This window comes from Pan troglodytes, chromosome 12 (genome assembly GCF_028858775.2).
Source record: "Pan troglodytes isolate AG18354 chromosome 12, NHGRI_mPanTro3-v2.0_pri, whole genome shotgun sequence".
Classification (NCBI taxonomy): domain Eukaryota; kingdom Metazoa; phylum Chordata; class Mammalia; order Primates; family Hominidae; genus Pan; species Pan troglodytes.
The window spans coordinates 86,395,000-86,416,703 of NC_072410.2; the positions used below are offsets into that span (position 1 = coordinate 86,395,000).

The following is a 21,704-nucleotide window of genomic DNA, read 5'->3' on the forward strand; positions in this document are numbered from 1 at the left end:
GTGATATGTTCAAGTATTTTAGAAAACAGTGAGTAAAATTGAGGACCAACTCCTTTTAAACAAACATAAGTAATACACAGGAACTTTTTCAATGCCCAGAAATTTCCAGTATTCTCCATAAGTCTATAACATTGAAATGGCCTGCAATGACTTCCACACGTTTTAAAAAATGTTATAGCAACATTTCGAATTCATTTTCAGCATCACCACCAAAAACATAGAAATGGAGACCCATGTTTTCTCATTACGCTCTGCCAAGAATACTATTCTGCTTGCCCTATCCCCACCACTGCACATCCATAATATATAAACTACTCAAAGAAGAGTCCCTAAAAGGAGGCTTTAACTAGACTATTCACCTTCCTGTAAGAGATTCGAGAGCAAGTCTAAATTCGCCAGGTCATCCATCATCACCGCACTCTTAACCCCTCCTGGCTTTGCAAAATCACCCATGCCCTGTACAAGCCTCCCTCCCAAATCCCATTCTGTGCCTTCTAGAGCTTATCAACAAAATCCTTTCTGCCCTCATTCTTCCATCTGGATGTTCCCTTCACCTTCTTGTGTAAATTGAAACCTAGGTAGTACCTGATTACTCTTTTTCCCTTAGGTCTTCTCAAATGGGAATGGCTTTATCTCCCACATTCCATAAATCCTGGCAGGGGCATAGGTATCCTCTTTGTTCTCACTGCTACTTAAAGATCATTCTTCCTTTTCCCCTTTAAAAAATAAAACTTTCTCCACTTGAAGCATATGCAATTAGGTTATCACCAGCCACACGGAGGTGTGGCATTTACCTGCAGAACCTCTGGCTCCATGTCTCTTCCCTGCTACTATTCCTTGGCATCTTCATCATTGGTAGAGGCACTCCATCCTGACTCACCTATCTGACCTTCCACCCCCAGTGATGTTGTTCTTCACCCCTCTTCAATCAACTACATCATCCATAGTAATTTCTAAACCTCATTACAACCAATAATAACTTTCTCTTCAAGTATTCATTTCTACTTGCTTCCTTAGCTATCTCACTCCATTAATTCTTCAATCCCACTAGAACCTCCCCTCTACTCTCCATATCACTGACTCCCTGATTTTGTCTCCTTCTCAGTGTAGATTAAATGGTCAATCACCATAAAGTTCTCTTATATAATCCTCAATCCCCATGACTCCCTCTCTCTCTTTCTACCAGAATGGTCAAGAAAATACCCAACCTGCTACCTCTCTACCTAAACTGCACACCTACATAAGAACTAGAGAAAATCACGCAACTGTGCTGGCCAGCCTCTTTTCAAAGGCATAACCACTAACCTCAAGTAAGCTGTCAGCACCAGTAGGTGACCCTACTACATTTCCCTAGTTAATTCATTTGTCCTCTCCTTTAAAGATGTCTGTTTACATTTTCCTCTTTCTCTTTGATTTTCCACACCCTTTCTTCCATCTCAGTGTCAGATGATGACCTTCTTTTATACTTCCCTGAGAAACAAACAATTTTGTCCTTTTTATTCCTCAAAGTCTTTGCTCCTGCAATCGCCTTTCTTACATTATTGGCTTTTCCTTCTTACTAAATCATTCCGGTCATGATCCAAACATGCTGTAGTATCTCCTATATTTTCTTAAGCTCTTCTTGACCTCTACATTGCCCTAAAATAATTACCCCTATTTTCAGTACCATTTTATCACGAGACTCCTCAAAAGTCTTCCTACTTCTATTACTTGTACTATCATTCTACTTCAGGTTAGAAACCCTAGAATCATCTTTGTGTAATTTTCATCCTTCCCTTTCCTGCTAGCAGATACCGTAGGTTCTTCCATCAAAATGGTGCATATCCATCTCTTCTTTGCTGTTTTCCTGCTGCCACTCTAGTCCAGTTTCTTGTGGTAACACATCTAAACAGCTGAAAAGCTCTCCAACGAGCCTCTTGACTGCCATTATCTCCCTCTGCTAATCCAATTTGCATTCCACCACAACCAAAGTCTGCCTAATGTTGACTTCACCATCTTCTTTCTGATTCTGTCTGTTCATAAACCTATAATGATTTCTGATTGCTCATATTACCCGGCTTAAGCTTGTGGCACAATGTTTAAGACATTTCATAATCTGGTCCTAGCCTCCCTCCAATCTTTATTTCCTATTGTCCACCAACATAAAACTCTGCTCTTTCAGACCAGTTTCCCAAGTGTATTCCATGTAAGTCATGCAGATTCCCACTTCCACATTTTCTTCTTTCGTCCATGTTGGCCTCACTCCTGAAATCTATCATCATCATTATTCTAAATCGTTCAGTCTACCCTCCATGATACCTTATCATACAATTCCAAATCATACTTTCTTGGCATTGAGGTCCTATAGCATTCCAAGTCTCTGTCACTATTAACGACGTGACTATTTATTAAGTATGATTTCATCACTAATTCTTTCATATACAATATATACCTGAATATAAGTATGCTTTTTCCTTCAAAATTCCTTCTCAGAAAAGGGAAATCCCCTAATCCTGACTTCTTACAAGATCTCACATACTGCCTGGTACTTTATTTTGAATAACAAAGCACTGTTTGTAGAAGATACATTAACCTTAAATGACCTCAACTAATTCCACATTTGGATTACATAGAAGCCATCTGAAATAATAAGTTGGAAAATAACAAGTAAAGAAATTCAATCAGATACGGTAATTATTCCTGTGGGAATGATCTCAAAATTGGAAATGCTGGATCTCACAAACAGCCTTTTTAGAATCACTTTAAAAATCAATAAAGTTAATCTCCACATTGCAAAGATCATAAATACATGCCTAACTAATTACAAATGCAATTGTCTTAATTTTATGTGACGAGATACTGGGTTTTGGGACAAAACTTCCTGGGATAGCATCATCCTTAGATTCAAAATCTGCTGCATCTCAAACAACTTAGGTGGCAGTGAAGAGGGCATGTTCAGGAGCAGGGCATTAAATGACCTGGAAGGGGGCCTGAGTAGAGACAATGACAGCAATGGTGACGCACTCACCATTTAGGACAGCTTCCTGAAATGTAAGAATAGCAAAAAGTAATAATTCTAAATTGTGTATGACTTTATATGAGTAAGTTTAAATGTGTATGCGTAAATTATTAACTATGTAAACAGACATGTGATCACGTCATCTATATCCCTAAATGTTTACATACTGAAGTTGGCAAAATACCCTTTTGTGGCAGGCAATGGGTGTGGGGAGCAAAGGGCAACCGAACAACAGAAATGAGTTAGGTAACCCATGGCATTGTTTAAGTCATGATGTGACAGGAAGAATACTTGGTGTGATTAGTACCAGCACTGATACTCATCAAATGCGTGGAAACTCAGTTTCCCAGTGTTCAAGTTCAAGGACTGGACTAAATGTTCTCTAGGATCCTCTGCAATTCGCAAATGTTATTTCTATTGTTTTCTACTCTATTCTTTTCTAATGATTCAGGAGCACTGGTAAATACAAAGAGAAATGTTATTTTGTAGGCTACTGCAAATTTCTTCTTCCTTACCATTTAATATAACTTGGAAACTAAGTACATTTCCAAAACTTCAATCCTGCTTTACTGCCCTTATAAGCTTGATTTTTGGACTTTAAGAATCCTTGGTATTATATTACCAATCACTCCATCTTACGACGACATCATTTTAGAGATAAGAGGTATATTTAAGAATGCCTCTTTCAGTACTTTTTTCCCTCAAGAAGAAACTGGGGCTACGAGAGTTTAATGCTGGTTAGCGGCAGAGCTGAGACCCAAACCCAGGCTTTACCCCTTTTGGCTATGAGCCATGGCACCAAGCTCTGGGTACTTCACTCAAGATTACTGTGGTGATGAGTCATATATTCAATTTCTTGAAGTTTTTTCTTGGTTGTGTGTATGAATGTACAAAAGTTATGGGCCATATCAGTATAATTTTCTTGTTACTTGAATGCAATTTCTGACTTATCTCCAGAGGTGAAGAGCCTAATGATCCCTCCACGCCCTATGTGATTCCTGCCCTCCAGCAAAACCAACCTAAGCCTTCAATCATCACTGCATAGTTCTCCCATTTCTGCTAAAGAGATAACTCTTTCACGCCAGATGAGCCGCATCTCTAATTAGCAGACTCTCCTCATGGAGCACCATCCTACGGTAAATCAAACAGAATGGACCTGGTGACAACAGATGCTGATCTCAAGCACACCGCTTGTGAAATCATCCATTATGCAGAGGTGGCCTAGGAGGGCTGGCACAGAGGGCCCTGCTCACACCACCACAGCACCGCCATTCCACAGCGTCTCGGAAACACACCCACCACATAAGCACCTGGTAAACTTTATGCATCTTAGTTGGGATTATACAAACTACCACTCTCTGTAAACTTGTCTTTGCCTTTTCAAGCTCAAATACTATTACTACTCAGGGTTACATAAAGCTAAGGCTTACGACTGGATGGTTAACAAAAATTAATGCTTACCTTCAATTCTCTTTAAAGCTGAAAGGCACATATCCTGACTTGGAAACTCAAAGGGATTGCTGCAGGTTCGAATGGTGTTACATTCACATTTCCCATTGATTATATTGCAGCCAGCAATAAGGTTTTCATTGCATGGTTTAAAACCAAGCAGTTGGTCATCAGTCCAGTTCTCATCTGTAAAACAATTAACAACCAGATAATGTGTGTTTGCAGCTTCATTCAAAGGCCTGTTCGCGGGCAAAAATGCACTGGGATGTCAAGATTAACATTCAATTTTGACAAATCAATTTGTGAAAGGCAGTCTGGCTGAAACTTTACAAATGAATGAAACCCAATCTCTTCATAATAACTGAGAAAACTGAAATAATAGCCATCCATGTACGCATTAAATAGCTATATGCACAAAGGTTGGAAATAAAAAACCACTACTTCTCTTAATGTGTTATTACAACAACAACTGAGATGCCTTTAAAAATGTTTAATATCAAATAAAGATTCCTGGGTTTTTTCATGTTCAATAAAATTACAAGAGTCACATTTGTCAATCTACAAAATTATTTTTTAAAGAGCTCTTTTTTGGCCAGGCACAGTGGCTCATGCCTGTAATCCCAACACTTTCAGAGACCAAGGCACGGGGATTACTTGAGCCCAGGAGTTCATGACCAGCCTGGGCAACACAGTGAGACCCAGTCTCTACAAAAACAAAACAAAAAATTAGCTGGGAATGGTTGTGCATGCCTGTGGTCCCAGCACTCAGGAGTTTGAGGTGGGAGGATCACTTGAGCCCACGAGGTTGATCACGCCACTGCATTCCGGCCTGGGAAACAGGGTGAGACTCTCTTTAAAAAGCTAATTTTTTACTCTATTGATAGAGACCAACTTTAGGTTTAAAACAGCTCTTCAACTTACTACATTAAGGCAGCTAATAATCAACATCAAAAATCAGACACCACCAAAAGAGTTACAATGGAGGGGATCCCCTCTAATGCGTTTGGGGAGAATGATAGTATCCATCACTGCCAATCCAAAGCCAGAAACAACAAAAAAACTAAAGTGGTGCAGCTTAGTGACAGGCTGAGGTAACTGAATACAAAGGCTGAGACCAAATCAGGTTCTGATCATGGAATGGAGCAGGCCACAATAAATAAGGTCGATTTTAAAAAGAGTTATCATGGGACTCAGCTCCAAAAAATGCAATGAATATGACAGAATCATATGCAGGCTCAATTCTTCATAATATTCCTCATAGGAAATTAGACTATTTCTCTCTGTGAATCCTTGGGCCATTATATGGGTGTTTTTCACACTTAACATTATCTTTAACAGATACTTTACCCACCTGAAATGGGAACTGACTGTTACATAGTAAACATGTTTCTGATAAGCATATCTGAAGAGAATTTTTTAAAGCACTTGAATTTAAGAAACCTTAAACCTCTTGCTCAAACTAAGGCAGGTATAAATGCCATCTTAAAAATCTGTTTTTGGCTGGGAGTGGTGGCTCATGCCTGTAATCCCAGCGTTTTGGGAGGCCGAGATAGGCAGATCACCTGGCCATCAGCCTGGCCAACATGGTGAAACCCCATCTCCATTAAAAATACAAAAATTAGCTGGACATGGTGGCGCATGCCTGTGGTCCCAGTTACTTAGGAGGCTGAAGCGGGATAATTGTTTGAAACAGAGAAGCAGAGGTTGTCGTCAGCCAAGATCGCGCCACTGTACTCCAGCCTGGGCAACAAAGTGAAACTCCGCCTCAAAAAAAAAAAAAAAAAAAAAAAGACAGTACAAACAAATGGCTCTTATTTTTATAGGGTAAGCTTTTATTGCTGGCATCATTGCTCAGTACATAAGTGAAGCAAAAGTCTGCTCTTCCTGACTGAAATAAATAATTTTCTCATCAAGAGGTCGTTACAAGAATGTCATCTACTACATAAAGAGCTTCAGGGCGGTCCTTTGAAAAGGGAGAATAGAAAATCTCTTGTTTTAGATTTCAAGAGATCAGGCTCACTTATTTGATCAAAGCCTGAGCTTTTAGTAAAATGATTATCTTTCGGATTTGAAGTTTATACCGACACACAATTTATGTTTTATTTAAAATCTGTTCTCCTATTTAGCCTAAATTTGGTTCTGAGAAACAACATACATATATAAGATATATATATATATGTTATATATATATATATATAGACAGAGAGAAGCAACATACACACACACACATATAACATAGACACATAAAGGTACATTCCTATCTTCAAGACAACAATGAAATTAGTAAAGTACTCTGAAAGGAAAATCAGAAAAAGAAGAAAAACACCATATTGAAAAAATCCAACATAGAAAAGAAGGTGATATTTGTCTTCGGTTATAACAAAATGTGCATCCAAGTGATTTCTTCTCTGTTTAACTGTTAACATGCCAGTAGTACTAGCATTTTACTACAGTTCAGTCAGATTTGCCATGAAGGAATTTTTGTGACTACATATGCAAATTTATAACTGAAAGGCAGTTTAGCCCTAGGAATTAAAAAAAACTTGTAAGAAATTCAAGTAACATTTGAACTACTGGAAACCATGTATATTTGTCCTCCTTTCCTTCACAGTTTTAAGAGGAAATCTTTATTACTGTTCTTATAAATATGTGCAGTTATTCAGTTGATCCTACTGCAGAATTTTTTCCACAGTAAACATCCCTTCCCACCATTCTAATTGGAACTCCCTGAAGACACCACTCTCCTGAATTACCACAATGTCTTCTAACCTGGCTCCCTGCCACTATTCTCTTGTCTCTCCACCTCATTCCCCACAATGTCCTCAGATCCATCTTCCTCAAAAAACAAACCTGCCCAGTAATTCTCTCTTGGCAATAAGAAAATGTCCCAGCTTCTTACTGCTGAATATCAGCTTCTTCATGGCATGGCTTGTAGCTACTTCTGCAGACTCATTTTTCACCAGTCGCTCTCACATCCTAATGCTCTGGGCACACTGAGGCTCTTACCAGAAACCCTCAGGAACTGCTCCCATGCTTTACTCGGGAGTGTCGTCCACCTGGAATACCTCCTTCCCTTCTTCCTCTGCTATCTCCTGCTCATCCTTCAAAACCTAGCTCAGATGTTACCTCTTTTGAGAAGCCTTCTCTACCTGCCCCAGGAGAATAAGCTGCTCCATCCTCTATGCTCCCGCAAACATCTGCACAGACCTGTTGTCCCCTACCATAGTGGTTTTATGTAAGCCATAATTCCCCGGTAGACAAAGAAGCCTCACATATGCATATATACACACATGTATATATATATGTATTATACGTATATGTGTATATAGACACACATATATGTCACTGGTATGGTCAATGCAGTTGTGTCTTTAACAAAAAAAGTGTCTAATTAAAAAATGTGTGTGTGAATACATATATATACACACACATATATACAAAACATCACAAGGAAAACTATGTTTCAAGATAATATAAAGAACATGTTTAAACAATACAAATCCTATTTTAAAAGCTTATCATTACAGCACTGTACGAGGCACACATTTCAAAGAAATGCTTGGAATACTGGGCACACTTCTCACTAGGCATCATCTATCATTACTCTCTTCCCCCCATTCAGCTCTAAGACTTCAACTTCTTATCACCTGGCTGGCATCAACAGTCCTTCCAAGCAGCCCATCTCACAGCCAATTGGTTTTCACTGCCAGATGCTTTTCTCTGCCTCCCCACAGGAAGACCATTTCCCTCAAATCTGGAATCACAGCTAAAAGGCCTTTGATGAGGCCGCTGGCCCCTTGCTGTTTTCTGCTGCTTTCTCAGCAGAAGTTTCCTGGCAGCAGCAGCAGACTCACCTGAAGATGCTCAGGTGAAGGTGACCATTCCCCTCAGAAACATTGCTGCCACTATGCTCAGCCAGGAAGCATCACTGACTCTAAAGCTAACAACATCGTAGACACTTTTATTTTCTTTTTTTTGAGAGTAAACTCTTTCAATTCTCTGCCCGCTCCTAATCAATACTTTGTTTTTCTTCTTGGGAAATGGTTTCCCTAGCAACCACTGCTTCATAGGATCAAGTACAACATGCTACTGAGACAAATGCTTTTCTGGTATTCAATTACAGAACACTATATTTTAAAATAATTTAACAAAATCAACAAGGACTGAAAGCAAAAATGTAATGAGGTTTGATTATGGAAATCAAATCTGAGCCCAAGAGTTCTGCTAATAGCAGTTGGCAAATTATGTTTTAAAATCTCTCTTTTCCTAAGTAAATCCACATACACAGCACAAGAATCAAGGTTCTAATTCTCTAACATAGTTCCTGGTTTCTCCTTGGACTGGTCAGGAAAAAAAAAAGTTAAAAACAGAGGTACTCGTTTTTAACTATATGAAGTAGGTTTTTTCCTGGTACCCTAAATGTGACAAGATGTAGTCTCCTAGCCTGAAAGGTGAAGACAACTGAGGTACCTCTGCAAATATATTTTTAAGTTTATAATTTCTGCAAGATACCAAATTAGGATATTACATAAGTTACTTTCTCTAAGTATAAAAGAGAGAAACCTAATTTCATAAATATATTCAAATTCATATATGTTCAAATATGTCCAATATTGAGTACTACAGTGAAGTGCCAGGTATATTAAACTGCTAAACCAACACTTCCACTTGGATGTTCAGAAGACATCTTGAAATATAACGCTTTTTCTCATGACAAGCTCTGTACTTCAGTATGCAGCAGAATTACTTTATGTGTATTTCCCATTTCATCCCACAGAACATTAATAAGATGTATAATTGAGGGCTGAAATGTAATAAACTTAATAATTTGTATTGCTTCAATCAAGGGCATTCAAGGAAACTAATTTTTATTTTATTATTTTAATTACTTACCATTTTGCTTTACTGAAAGTACACGGTGAATACAATAACTTACTAGCACAATTTGGTGCCACAACCTCTATTCATACTAAAGTATCAGGAGTTTTATGTACCTTTTTTTTTTTTTGCACCATTAGTGCAAAGTGGAAAAAGAAAAAAAAGCAAATAAAATGTTAATATGATTATGGAATTAGTTTTGACCTGATTTACCACCCAAAAAGGGCTTGGGGCTTCTGAGCGGTCTGTAGCCCACACTTTGAGAACTGCTGTTCTAAAGAGCATGTCCTGCAGGTACACCTAGGCCAAGGAATAACAAAAGAATGCTGGGTACCTCTTCTAACAGTTACCGTGGAACCATAAAAATGAATGTTTCTTTAATGTGATTTAGCTAATATGTAACTGGTAAATAGGAAAATGGTGTCAGTATAATACAGCGGTTCTGCTGGTTCTCATGTGATTTTTCCCAGCACATTAATGTTCTAAAACAATCAAAAGTGGGCCGGGCGCGGTGGCTCACGCTTGTAATCTCAGCACTTTGGGAAGCCGAGATGGGCGGATCACGAGGTCAGGAGATCGAGACCATCCTGGCTAACACGGTGAAACCCCATCTCCACTAAAAATACAAAAAAATTAGCTGGCGTGGTGGCGGGCGCCTGTAGTCCCAGCTTCTCGGGAGGCTGAGGCAGGAGAATGTCGTGAACCCAGAGGCGGAGCTTGCAGTGAGCCCAGATCATGTCACTGCACTCCAGCCTGGGTGACAGAGCAAGACTCCAACTCAAAAAAAAAAAAAAAAAAAAAAAAATCAAAAGTGGGCCAGGCGCAATGGCTCACACCTGTAATCCCAGCACTTTGGGAGACTAAGAAAGGCAGATGACTTCACCCCAGGAGTTCAAGACCAGCCTGGGCAACATGACGAAACCCTGTCTCTACAAAAAACACAAAAATTAGCCGGGTATGGTGGTGCATGCCTGTAATCCCAGCTAATTGGGAGGCTGAGGCATGAGAATTGCTTGAACCTGGGAGGTGGAGGTTGCAGTGAGCCAAAATCGCACCACTGCACTTGAGCCTGGGCGACAGAGCAAGACTCTGTCAAAAAAATAAATAAATAAAAATAAATATCAGGAGCAAGTTTTCTCACAGTTAAGTCTTGCCAGTATATGGAAGACCTGAAGAAAAGGCTGAAAATTTTGCTTAAATTCCTTTCTTTAGTGCAAGAAATGACTGCTCTCATGGTTAAAATGTCCTCTGTATTAAACTATCTGGGGAAACTGCAAGCAGAAATGAGAAGGCTGGAGACACTTGCCCCTGTATTAAAAACAAAACAAAACAAACAAACAAACAAAAAACCCCCATAAAAACAATGATGAAGAAACTACTGGATGTTATGTTTAATTCTGATAACACCGTTCCACATGAAAAGTAAGTATCTTCAACACCCCGTGCCCTGAAAGGAGGCAGAATGAGCTTCGGAGTGTGGAGGGCTGCAAAGCATGGGCTACCAGAGATCCAGGTGCAAATAAATGCCAGGGACAGCTTACCTGGGCCAGTATTTTTATTTGAGTTCTTATTGTTTGCATTTATCCTCTATACACACAGTTCCATAGGTCTTGAGTGACCTGCCCCAACCCTATTTTTTCCCAACAGCTCTCTTATTTTTAGTGTAATGAATGATTTTGCAGAATATGAGTAGGTTTTTTTATTTGCTTTACAAGAGTGAACAACTTATATTGCCAAGGCAGGAAACACCTGTACTTCCAATAGCTACATGTATTCAGTCTTGTCCTGGACTTAGTCTTTCTCCTCTAAGAATATCTTTCAATATTCTCGGTGATGCCTGAAATTCTTTCCTTCTACATTTGACATGAAAGATTTTCAATGCAAAGGCTAGTTGGAGAGAAGTTTCCATCCTGAGGGCAGGAAAGTGGGCACTGAGAAGGATATGAAGGATGAGGCCTCTTACAAGATGTGTGGAGGCATAACGAACACCAGATATGTGAAGAAGCAGCTCCAGCAGATACAGCCCCCTGTGCTAAGGAGCTACAGGAACGAGCTGTGGCAACACTAGCCTGAGTGGTCCTGGATTCAACCTCTATGCTCTTCAACATATCTTTCCATCTGCTTGCTGGTGTGTGAAATTCCACTAACATGAAACAAAACATTTCAGGTATGAGTGCACGTACTGGACAAAGTACTGTGTGTTCACATGAAATTTCTGCCAGCCTGAAGGTGGAAGGCATTTGTATACTCAGATTCTTACCTTTTCCACCTTGTATCTGTTTAGGTTAATAGAGTTTACTCCAAACCAAGAGATGGCTGCATCCTATTATATGGCAATCCACTTACCAGAAATATGCTATAGCAGATATTAAAAAGCAAGAAACAAATTCACAGTACACACTCAGAAGCTCACAGTAATGGAATTCTGTTGGCAGAAGAGAAGCTTCTGGGAATATATATCAAATTAATTCTCCAGCTGTTCACATATCCCTGTGGCTACAGGAAGATGCAAATAGCTAATACTGGCATCTCTTTTCATGCCAGCCTAGAAACTCCAGTGTAATGTAAAATTGCTGCTCTTAACTCCCCCAGCTCCTGGCTGGCTGTTATCAGGCATTCAGTTCTGCTCGAGGAGGAATCTAATACAGTCTGCTTTCACTCTCTCTGCTTCAAGCTTAAGGCCTATGTTCCCAAAGCTGGTGCTTCCTTCTCTTTCTCTTCCTTGTGCCGCAATCAGTGCAAAGCAGGAAGGGCAAATTTATGGTTATCAGTAGAAATGATTCATGTTACAAAAATGTATTTTACAGACATTTCCACAAAGTGAAACAATTTTAAGCATATGTAACTATAAACCAGAGTGGACAAAGCCTGAATCTTTCAAACAATGGAATACTAAAGTGTGGACACAAATATTTGTTGAAGACTAACTTTTAAACTGATGTAAATGTCTAAATGTATAACAAACAACAAGAACACTGATTTGTATTACGTCCAAGTGAGGAAATCACTGAAAAACAAGCAGTACTGATCCAATATAATAAATCAACTTACAGCAAAATATTTGTTAATAAGTATATGTCCCATTGCTGTACTTTTCATCATACACCTCAGCAATACAACTAATAGAGAAGCACCAGTTTCATGTTTCATGAAACAAGAAATGATAAGGACAGGAGAAACTGGGGCTACGGGACACAACTCTCCTACTTCACAGTTCTGCCTAACCTAGGAGCCATCTTAAACTGCATACGAAGAAACAGCCCAGAGGGGGATGGTGTAATGGAGAGGACCTTGGCCCAGGAGACCACAACCTTAGCTCTGTCACTCATTCACGGCAGGACCCTGAACAAGGCATTTAGCTCTCTAAGCTCCAATTTTTTAATTACAAAAAGGACATAGAATGGATAATTCATGAGGCCCCTTTAGACTTTATCCTCGTGTTTGATTCTAGCATCTTTATTGAAATTGTACAATGCTAACAATTTATTGGGGACAGTGCCAGAGAATCACATGCCTATGGCAGTCATAATTTAAATTTAAAATAATGTTCCATTATCAGACCAATTTGACTTTGTTTTGAAAACAAAGTCACTATGCAGAGTAAGGCAAGCCAAAGGTCTTTTAATGTAATAAATATCACTTTCCAGGACCTTTCCAGTATCTTCATTCTTAGAGGATTCACTAGCTGAGGTCTCAGTAAATCTCGTTTAATAAAATAGGATTGGCTATGAACTGACAATTGCTGAAGCACTCTGTCATTACACAACTGTCTCTACTTCTGTATATATTTGGAAGTTTCTATAATAAAAAGATTTTTTAATGTGAGGGGTTTATAGGGAACTTACCAAATACTTAAAAATGAAGAACAACGGAAGCACCATATGTCAACATTGATGGGGACACAGTTAAGACAGTGTTTAAAGGGAAATTTCACAGGGCATAAGACAAGCTTAAAAAAAAAAAAAGAATGAACTAAGCATCCAACTTGAAAAAAGAGCAACAGAGTAAGTCCAAAGAATCAAGGAGGATGGAAATAATAAATCTATGGAGAAAGTAAAAGCAACAAAAACAGTTAACAAAATTAAAAAACTGGTTCTTGAGAAAGATTAAGACATCTTATAAATGGCTTTTGATGAGTAGTCTCACACAGCATGTTAACTCATCCAGATACTCTGATGTCTATTTTTTCAATCACTTTCTCTTTTGAGGTTTTACCAGGAAATTACTCAAAGTTAGACACTGAATGGCTCCATTTCCGAAATTTTTTAAATAACCAAGGTAGGTATTTAATGCCCATTTACATGTTTTCCTAGCTGCACTTTGTGGCACAGAACTTAACTCTCTTATATTCCCTCTGCTTTGAGAGTAAAATCCAATAGTTTCCAAGGAAAATCTCAGGTCTTCTCCCCTGTTCCATGTTTGTGCTGTGCTAGATCAGCCTTCTATTCAGACACATGCCATGATTAAGCAACGCAGCTGTCTCTGAACTTGAATGTCCAGTAAAAAATGTAACTGCATGTTTATCCAGCTTCAAAGCATATCAATTTTCAGTTATCAAACATACTCTTACCTAAAAATTAATGAATCTTGGTTGAGGAAAAAAGTATTTTGGAGAAATGTCTAATTATTTCCTATCTGATCTCTTCATCAGGATACTCTAAAAAGACATCCTTGGATTAAGCCAGGTCATTAGCTGTCTCTTACATACCTGGTTCAGAGTGTTTTATCCTCCTACAGAGGTGCTTTAATGTAAATAACACCCAGCAAGGAGTGTTAAGAGAACAGCCTAACCAAACTTCTTAAGGATATGGAGTTGCAAAGCAATGGTCTACAAAATGAAGTCCAACATGCAGTCATTTGAGTCCCCGGCATGGAACAACGCAAAGCCAGTTTAGACTTGATCCCAACAAACTTCTTCAACCTCATCTCTGCCATGCCTTCCTCTTCCTCCAGTAAGACTTAGTGACTATGAATTGCCTGAATGTCCCATGTTGTTTCATGACATTCATGGCTGTTCTCTCTGCCTAAAAAGCTACTTCTCTTCATCTGCACTGGAAACTTCTCAGTGGTTAATACTTCCTTTAGGTTTCCCCACTCTATAGGGACTGAATTAAGTACTATTTCCAGTGTAGGACTTCTACTGCATATCTATTAAAATTACTTCACTTATAGCAGCACAATGAAATTGTTCATCTAATCTCCTTTACCCAAAGTGGGTTCTTTGAAACTAACGATCTACTTTTTACTCTTCATCACTGAACTATCATAGGGCTTAGCAAATAGTAGCTTAGCAAAATAAATACCTGCAGAAGGAATAAATAGGGATAGAGAGGACGAGCACATGAATTTAATCAAAGCAATGTGAATCTTTGAGCAGCAAACTTTTTCTGGAAAGTAAGTTTGTTGGTAGAGGAAGAAAGTCAATTATTTAGAAATAACAGAGAAACATCTTTGGATCTCAGTCTTCCTACTTGTGAAATATTAATATTAGCTCAAGTTTTAACCTCAATACTGTATCAAGCAACACTTCCACAAATCAATATTTATGACATGTCAAAAGAGTGAATGAATATAATATGCCTCAACCATGTTAGATAAATAAATAATAACTTAAATAATAAACTTTTAATCTCCCTTCCTGCCACTTCTGTGTATTATGACAATAATTAGATAATGTGACACACGTTAATGCTTCTTGCCAGAATGTGACTTGAGGACATGAATAATGCACAGTACCATTTTATAAATATTAATGGATGCTCTAACCTAAAATCTGTTAGTCAAATCACCAAGAGTAAAACAGAAGACTAGGTATGGGAATTGCGCACATCCAAAAGTGTGAACCACTAGAGTGAAAAGAAATGTGACTAGACCTTCTAACAATTAAATACACATGGTGCTCTGAAAATAAGCACTGTGAAGGATATACATTTTTCATTATACTAGGTGAAGAGGTAGCACAGATAATAAAGCACATTTCACCCCGAGACTAATCTTCTGATAACAGCTAACACTCACTGAGCACTTTCTATGTGCCAGAGACTGGAATAAGCACTCTCCATGGATTAATCAGTTTTACTGAGGAGGGAAGCTGAGCAACCTAGGTCTAAATCCCATATAGGCTGTCACCCAGCAGGGGACATGAGGAGCTGAAGAAACACGAAAGTGATGTAGTCAAAGGCTGGGCAAAATTTCAAGTTCATGTCAATCCGGAAGACCTGAGCATCAGGGAAAAGAAGGACAGGAACACCACTAATTCTCCCGTCTCACTCTGGTGAGGTCCGTCTCCAGTAATATGGCCTGGAGACCCCCGCTGATGGTCCTTTAACCACCAGGACAAGCAGAGGCCCCTCTATGACACCTTGCAGCCAAGGAACAGAGCTGCAGAGCTGCAGAGCCATCAGAACTGAAAACCCACCAATATAAACATGATCTCAACTAATCTATCATCGAGGAAAACAAGAGGTTCTTTGCTAAGACCTTCATATACAGCAATACTCCTGAAAAGCAAATAATAGTTTTTAAAAGGTGTAATGATCTGGAAGTTGCAATAAGGAATCTTTTCAGGATAACAACATTGTGAAATCAGCTAGCAATCATTTTTGCAAGGAATGTTTTTACAAATCAACCTCAGCACTGCTGTGCACTTTACCTTAATAATTTATCTGAAGTCTTCAAAATAAACCAAGGGGAAGATAAATGAAAGAGTGACACAAATTCCAACAATTATACTACTGATCCTTGCCATTAACTCTAATACTGGTCTACAAAGAAATATCTTCCCTAAATATCTTGCCTGAAAACCCAAACCTTTGATTTTTTTTTTTTTTTTAGTGAAGCAAGATTGTGTTTGGTCTTATTTATTCCTACTACACACTCCAAGAATCTGGTCCTAGCAACAAAACAAAATTTGCCACCAATATTCAATAAACAGTGCTTCATATGTACGGCATACCATCTCCTAGTTGCCCAGTTTCATCTTAAGTGGAAGTCTGGCATGTATGTCAAAACCTTTTTTCTTAAAACATCATTAAGATCCACATGGTTAGTGTATGTTTAGGTGGACAGTAGTGCTATAAATTAGAAATGAGAATCACAGAGACAACTGTGGCCCATTAAGAAATCTCGCGACACAGGGCCTGATCCACTGATTTTAAAGGCATCAAGCCCTTGAAATTCATTTTAAAACTCTCCAGAAAGAAGCAAATATAAATTAGGGGACAATGGAAAGCAGGACTCTTACCTTAGGCCATGTCAAGAAATGAGTATGAATACCTTGGTTGGACTATTATTTACACAGCAGTGATCTGATCCCTAACATTCATGGGAAATAAACCAGACAACAAGAACATAGAAAGATTAAAAAGTCTTAAGAACATGTTTGAAAAACATATTTACATGTTTTTCACAAAACTGAGTTTCCTTTGTGTAGTATCTTACCTCTATACCTAACAGACACTCAGCTCCAACTCACTGGGTCCTCACTTTGGGGGTCCCAGAGATGACAGCACAAGCCGTATCTATAAATCTATGATGGCACTCTCCTGACCACAGGGTCAAGTCTGACCCCTCACACTGATAAATGAGGCCTGTGCCTAGCCCTAGCTGACCGTCCAGTTACCTCCCACTGTGCAGACAGCTGCTCTTCCCTTCCCCGGCTACTGCAGCCTCAAGGCTTTGGCACTTGTGTTCCCTCTGTCTGGAACATCCTACTCCAGGTGTGTACATGGTTCACTCCAGCACACCTTCAGGTCTTCAATCAACCTCAACTTCTGGCAAGACTTTGGCAGACCATTAAAATTGCAAACCAGATACCACTGTGGCTGTCTCTGTCCCCTTTCTCAGCTTTATTTTTCTCCGTAGCACTTCTCTCCTCTTGTATGCTGTATGTTTTCCTTACTAATTTGGCTGATTCTGTCTATCAGAAAGCTCCAGTTGGTAAGAATTTTTGTCTCGTTCACTGCTGTATCTTCTGCACCTGGAACAGGGCTCAGCACATAGTAGGGCCTCCATAAATATTTACTCAATCAGCTGATTCCCTGAGTATACTATGCATGTTCACTCCAATGGGCCTTTACGGATCCCATTTCTCTGCTTAGGAACACTTTTTTTTCCTCCTGTCTACCTAGAAAGCTGCTACTACCATAGTGTGCCCAGCTTAAGTATCTTTTCTTCAAAGAAGTCTGATTTTCAATTTTCTTCCATCCATCCCTCTCTCTTTCCAGCACACCCGCCCCCAGCACTTCCCTTATCCTAAGGCATTGCTGAGCTTCTTGGGAGCAGAAACTGCTTCCCTCATTTCTATACTCACTCTGTGCTGAACACACAGCAGGCCCCAATATCCACTTGCTGAAGTAAACAAACGAGTAAGTGACTGCTCTACGAGGTAACTAGTATTATACTCTACTAACAGTACTGCATGGAAAAAAAGAAGCAGCTTTAAAAATGTTCTGTAGGTATCAAACTTTCAGGTTTGTTTATTCACTACTTATGCATTCATATTTAAAATCTTTTGGGAATGGTTGAGATGCAAAGAAATAAACTTTATAATAATTCAGGCCTTCCAAGGACTAGGAAGCAGGTAACTTTCAGATATTTTAAAACATAGCAGTCAAGGAAAAATTTTTTATAGATTTTTACATTTCAAATTAGAACACATGTAGGCATAAACATACACATGTAGAAAATAATTTGCTTCCAAAAGAAAATGTAAATATAACAGGTATGCATCAATCAGTCCTTTTTCCACATGCTACAGAAATATGTATTCCCACATAGAGTTAAGTAGGTAGATTTTTCAAGATCATGATTCTGTCATATTATTCTATTTAAAGTTGGTATTTAGAGTGGAAAAGAAGTCTCAAAAAAACTATCCAAATGACAAAGCTCACAATTTGTGGAAATACCTCTAATTACTATTTTATTAGGTTCAATACACCTTTCAAGAACTAACAGCTTTCAGGATATAAAAGGAAATACCAAATGCAGATAATTCCCAAAGGATGCTCTGATCAAATCCATATCCTATGTAATGAACCATAATGATCACCAAGTTTCAAAGGACTAGAATACACAGAGATGCACAGCTTTTAACTTATGTGTATGTGCTTGTTCTTTCCATTGTCCATTCCATTGCTTTGAACTTCCAATTTATGGAAGACTGTTAAGTTCTCAAGGTAGACCAGAAGATGCACCCCTTGAGCTGGGAGACACAGGCCAACTCAGCTGCAGCACTGCCTGGAGCATCACACTGGACCTCACCTGGTGGTGTCTTATCAATCGGGGGCAGGAAAGGGATGCTGCACACCTGGGCTGGCAGGCCCAATAAATTAGTGCCATAACCATGACATTTCTATTTAGCACCAGGACCACTATTCCTAGGACTTCATATAATGTCTTGTGAGAAGAGAGGAAAGGACATTAGCACCCTTGCTTCAGACAGGATGTGTGGCATGGCCACGGAGCACTAATTATCATTCAAGACTACCCTGGGCACAGAAGTTAATTTACTCAGCACAGAGAGATTCCAGCTGCACAGGAAACACAAGCCCTTGAGGTATGGCAGCAGTTAGGATCTCTCTCCACTTAAAACAGGTGTTTCAGAAACAGACTCTGCCTATAGTTTCTATTCCTTTCCCAAGAGCATGGAATTTAATTTTAAACATCCCCAACGAAAAGCTGGCTTGCCAACACGCGCAGTTTGGAAACAGCATGATCTGCTAGTGGTTCCACAGGGGTTTACTGAGGCGGTTCCAGGCCCTGGTTCTGCATCCTGATTCTGCCAAAGGCTTTAATTAGGAGGAAGTTGAGGATACAAGGTTCCCTAATCCCGGAGAGGAGCAAAGAGCTGCTGGGCATATCATCACCCTGAGGCTCGTCCTCAGGTTTTTCTGAAAACCTCTTTGAGGGAGGTAACAGACCCAAGTGTGGTCCAGGTGGGTCCACCAATGACAGAAAACAGAAAGGGACAGGTGAGTAACAGTTGGCCTCACACTTGCATGTGCACCCACCCCTTTCACTAACCCCAGCGACCCTATCTTTGCCAAGGCTGAGCATGTTAAAAAGCACTGGGGTATCCAAATGGGGTGTGCTTTACTCTAAAATAAAAATGGCATGGAGGGTTCTTTTTGAGACGAAGTCTCACTCTATCATACAGGCTGGAGTACAGTGGCGTAATCTCGGCTCACTGCAACCTCTGCCTCCCCGGTTCAGGCAATTCTCCCGCCTCAGCCTCCTGAGTAGCTGGGATTACAGGTGCGAGCCACTGCACCTGGCTGGAAGTTTCTTTAGGAGGGTCTTTTCCGCTTTCTAATATACTTGGTTTCTAAAGTGAGAAGTGTGTCTAGTCCACACAGTCACTGGACATTCCTTTTCTCATCCATCACCTTTGTCCTCTCCTACTACAATTGCTTCTGCATTCTGGCCTGCTCCTCCTCCTTCCCCTCACATCCTTTCCTCCTCACCCCAACTGCTCTGGCAGTTCACCTTCCTGAGTCTGGCTCTGCCAGAGGCCCCGGGGCCACAGGCCTGGTCTGAGGAAACCTGCCGGCTCCCTGCCCTGCCAGCCCCGCCCCCAGTGTGGGAGTCTAGCGGGAGCTGCCTGTGGGGCCGCGCTGGGCAGCATTTCCTTTCCCTCCATCCCACCTCAAGGCCATGGGGCACTCCTTCCCCCTCCCCCGAGTCCTTCCTGTTTCCCAGGCCAGGTCCATCCAGGACACTCAACTGCCAGGGGTCAGAGTGCCACATTCCAGAGGCTTCACACCACCACTGGGAGGGCTCTAGATTCCTGTGTGGGGGGCAGGGGCGGGGGCAAGAAGGCGGGCAGGGAGGCTGGCAGGGAAAAGTTCAGCAGAGGCTGATCCAGCCCACTGTGTTCTGTATTCTGGGACAAAGTCATGGGGCAGGGAGAGCAGCGGGGGGCCCCAGGAGTTCTCTCCAGAGTGGGCAAGAGAAAGCTCCTCGACCCCTTTGGGTGAGGCAGGAAAAAGAGGCCATAACTGCAGACATGGTCGAAATATCTTTTAAAATAAGAGAACATGACAAACTTTTATGGGTCTCAGTTCCTTAATCTGTAAAGTTAGGCGGGCCTAAAGGTGCTTTTCTGAAGAAACTTCCAATGCCACAATTCTGATTCCTGGTGTGGCAACAGTCCTCTGACCTCACTGATTTTCAAAGTCTGATGATTTTTTGGCTAACGAACAGAAATACCACTTTCATTCGGAGGGCAAACAAAACTTCAACCTCCCAAAGCAAAATCTTCCCCTTGCAATACTGGATTTCTTTGCTTTGCAGACTCAATGTCTCCCAAACTTTCTTTATGTCCTTCTTTTGATTTCTTTGTTCTGCAGGTTTTAACTCTGTAGACTCTGCGCTCAAACCCACAGGATCTGGCCTCTCAAGGGCTTCCAACTCCTCCTGCTTGCAGGCCCCCAAGGCTTATGAAATTAAGCTCCAGGATGTGCATCCTATCAAGGTCACCCTCTGGAGCTTAGGGCTGCAGCATGATGGGACTGGACAACTCTGGCCCCATCCAGACCCAAGCGGAGCAGCGCAGAGTACCATGACATAGTGGGCAGTGCTGAATCCCTCTGACACAAGAGTACCACTCCACTGGAACTCAAAAAAGGGAGGCCGGCAAAAAATAAGGAGCTTGAGCTCAAACTGTGTAGCATCAACAGGTGAACAGGCAGACTTCAGCCTGGTCTTGTGGAGAAGGATGCAGAGCTGGCCCGGCACTCTGAGGACAGGAGTACCTGACTGATAAACGCAGACTCTTGCAGGGAAGGAAACGGAACACAGTGCTGGGGAGATTGGGGAGAAGGAATAAGTGAAGAGGAGCCCATTTAGGGCAGCCATTCATGCATCAGAGTCATAAGAAGCATATGCAGTTAGGCTCTACCTCTGTAAGACAGTCCATGGAGAAAATACCCCTGAGTGGTCAAAGTCTATCAACTGTACTTCAACTAAATGTCTACATTCTTCCCATACACATACCTTTTTTTTTTTTTAACCAAACCATTGCTTTTAAAAAATCCTTATGAGTAAAGTTTGACCACAAAGTCAGTCTGTGGGTAAGATGATTAATATGATCCTACAAAAACATACCCTGATATAGATTCATCTCATTCTAAGCAATTGCTTTTCTTTAAAAGAAAAAAAAAAAAAAAAGAGAGAGAAAGAAAGAAATAGAATCCCTGACCAATTATGACCTCCTTCCTCTCAAGCAAGGATTCAACACAGAACACTCATTTAACTAAGACCCAACACTAGTGAGAGGATATGTTTTCCGGAATTAACTAGAGTTTGGACCCCAAGTACATATTACCCTTCATTAAAAACCAGTTCAGTGCTCTGTTCGGAAGACTGCACATTACCTCTG

General features: G+C 40.3%; 1 protein-coding gene across 4 annotated transcripts in view; it reads right to left on the bottom strand.

Moving 5' to 3' along the window:
* The window catches only part of CRIM1 (cysteine rich transmembrane BMP regulator 1), a 195,015-nt gene that overhangs the window by 149,550 nt on the left and 23,761 nt on the right, over window positions 1–21,704 (bottom strand). For 3 of the 4 annotated variants that reach the window (XM_016948339.3, XM_016948342.3, XM_016948341.3), the window contains exon 2: window positions 4,460–4,633. The exons of the other annotated variant lie outside the window; for it this stretch is intronic. In XM_016948339.3, the coding sequence (XP_016803828.3) occupies window positions 4,460–4,633 (174 nt within the window). The remainder of the gene's footprint in view (window positions 1–4,459; window positions 4,634–21,704) is intronic. 4 annotated transcript variants of the gene reach the window in all.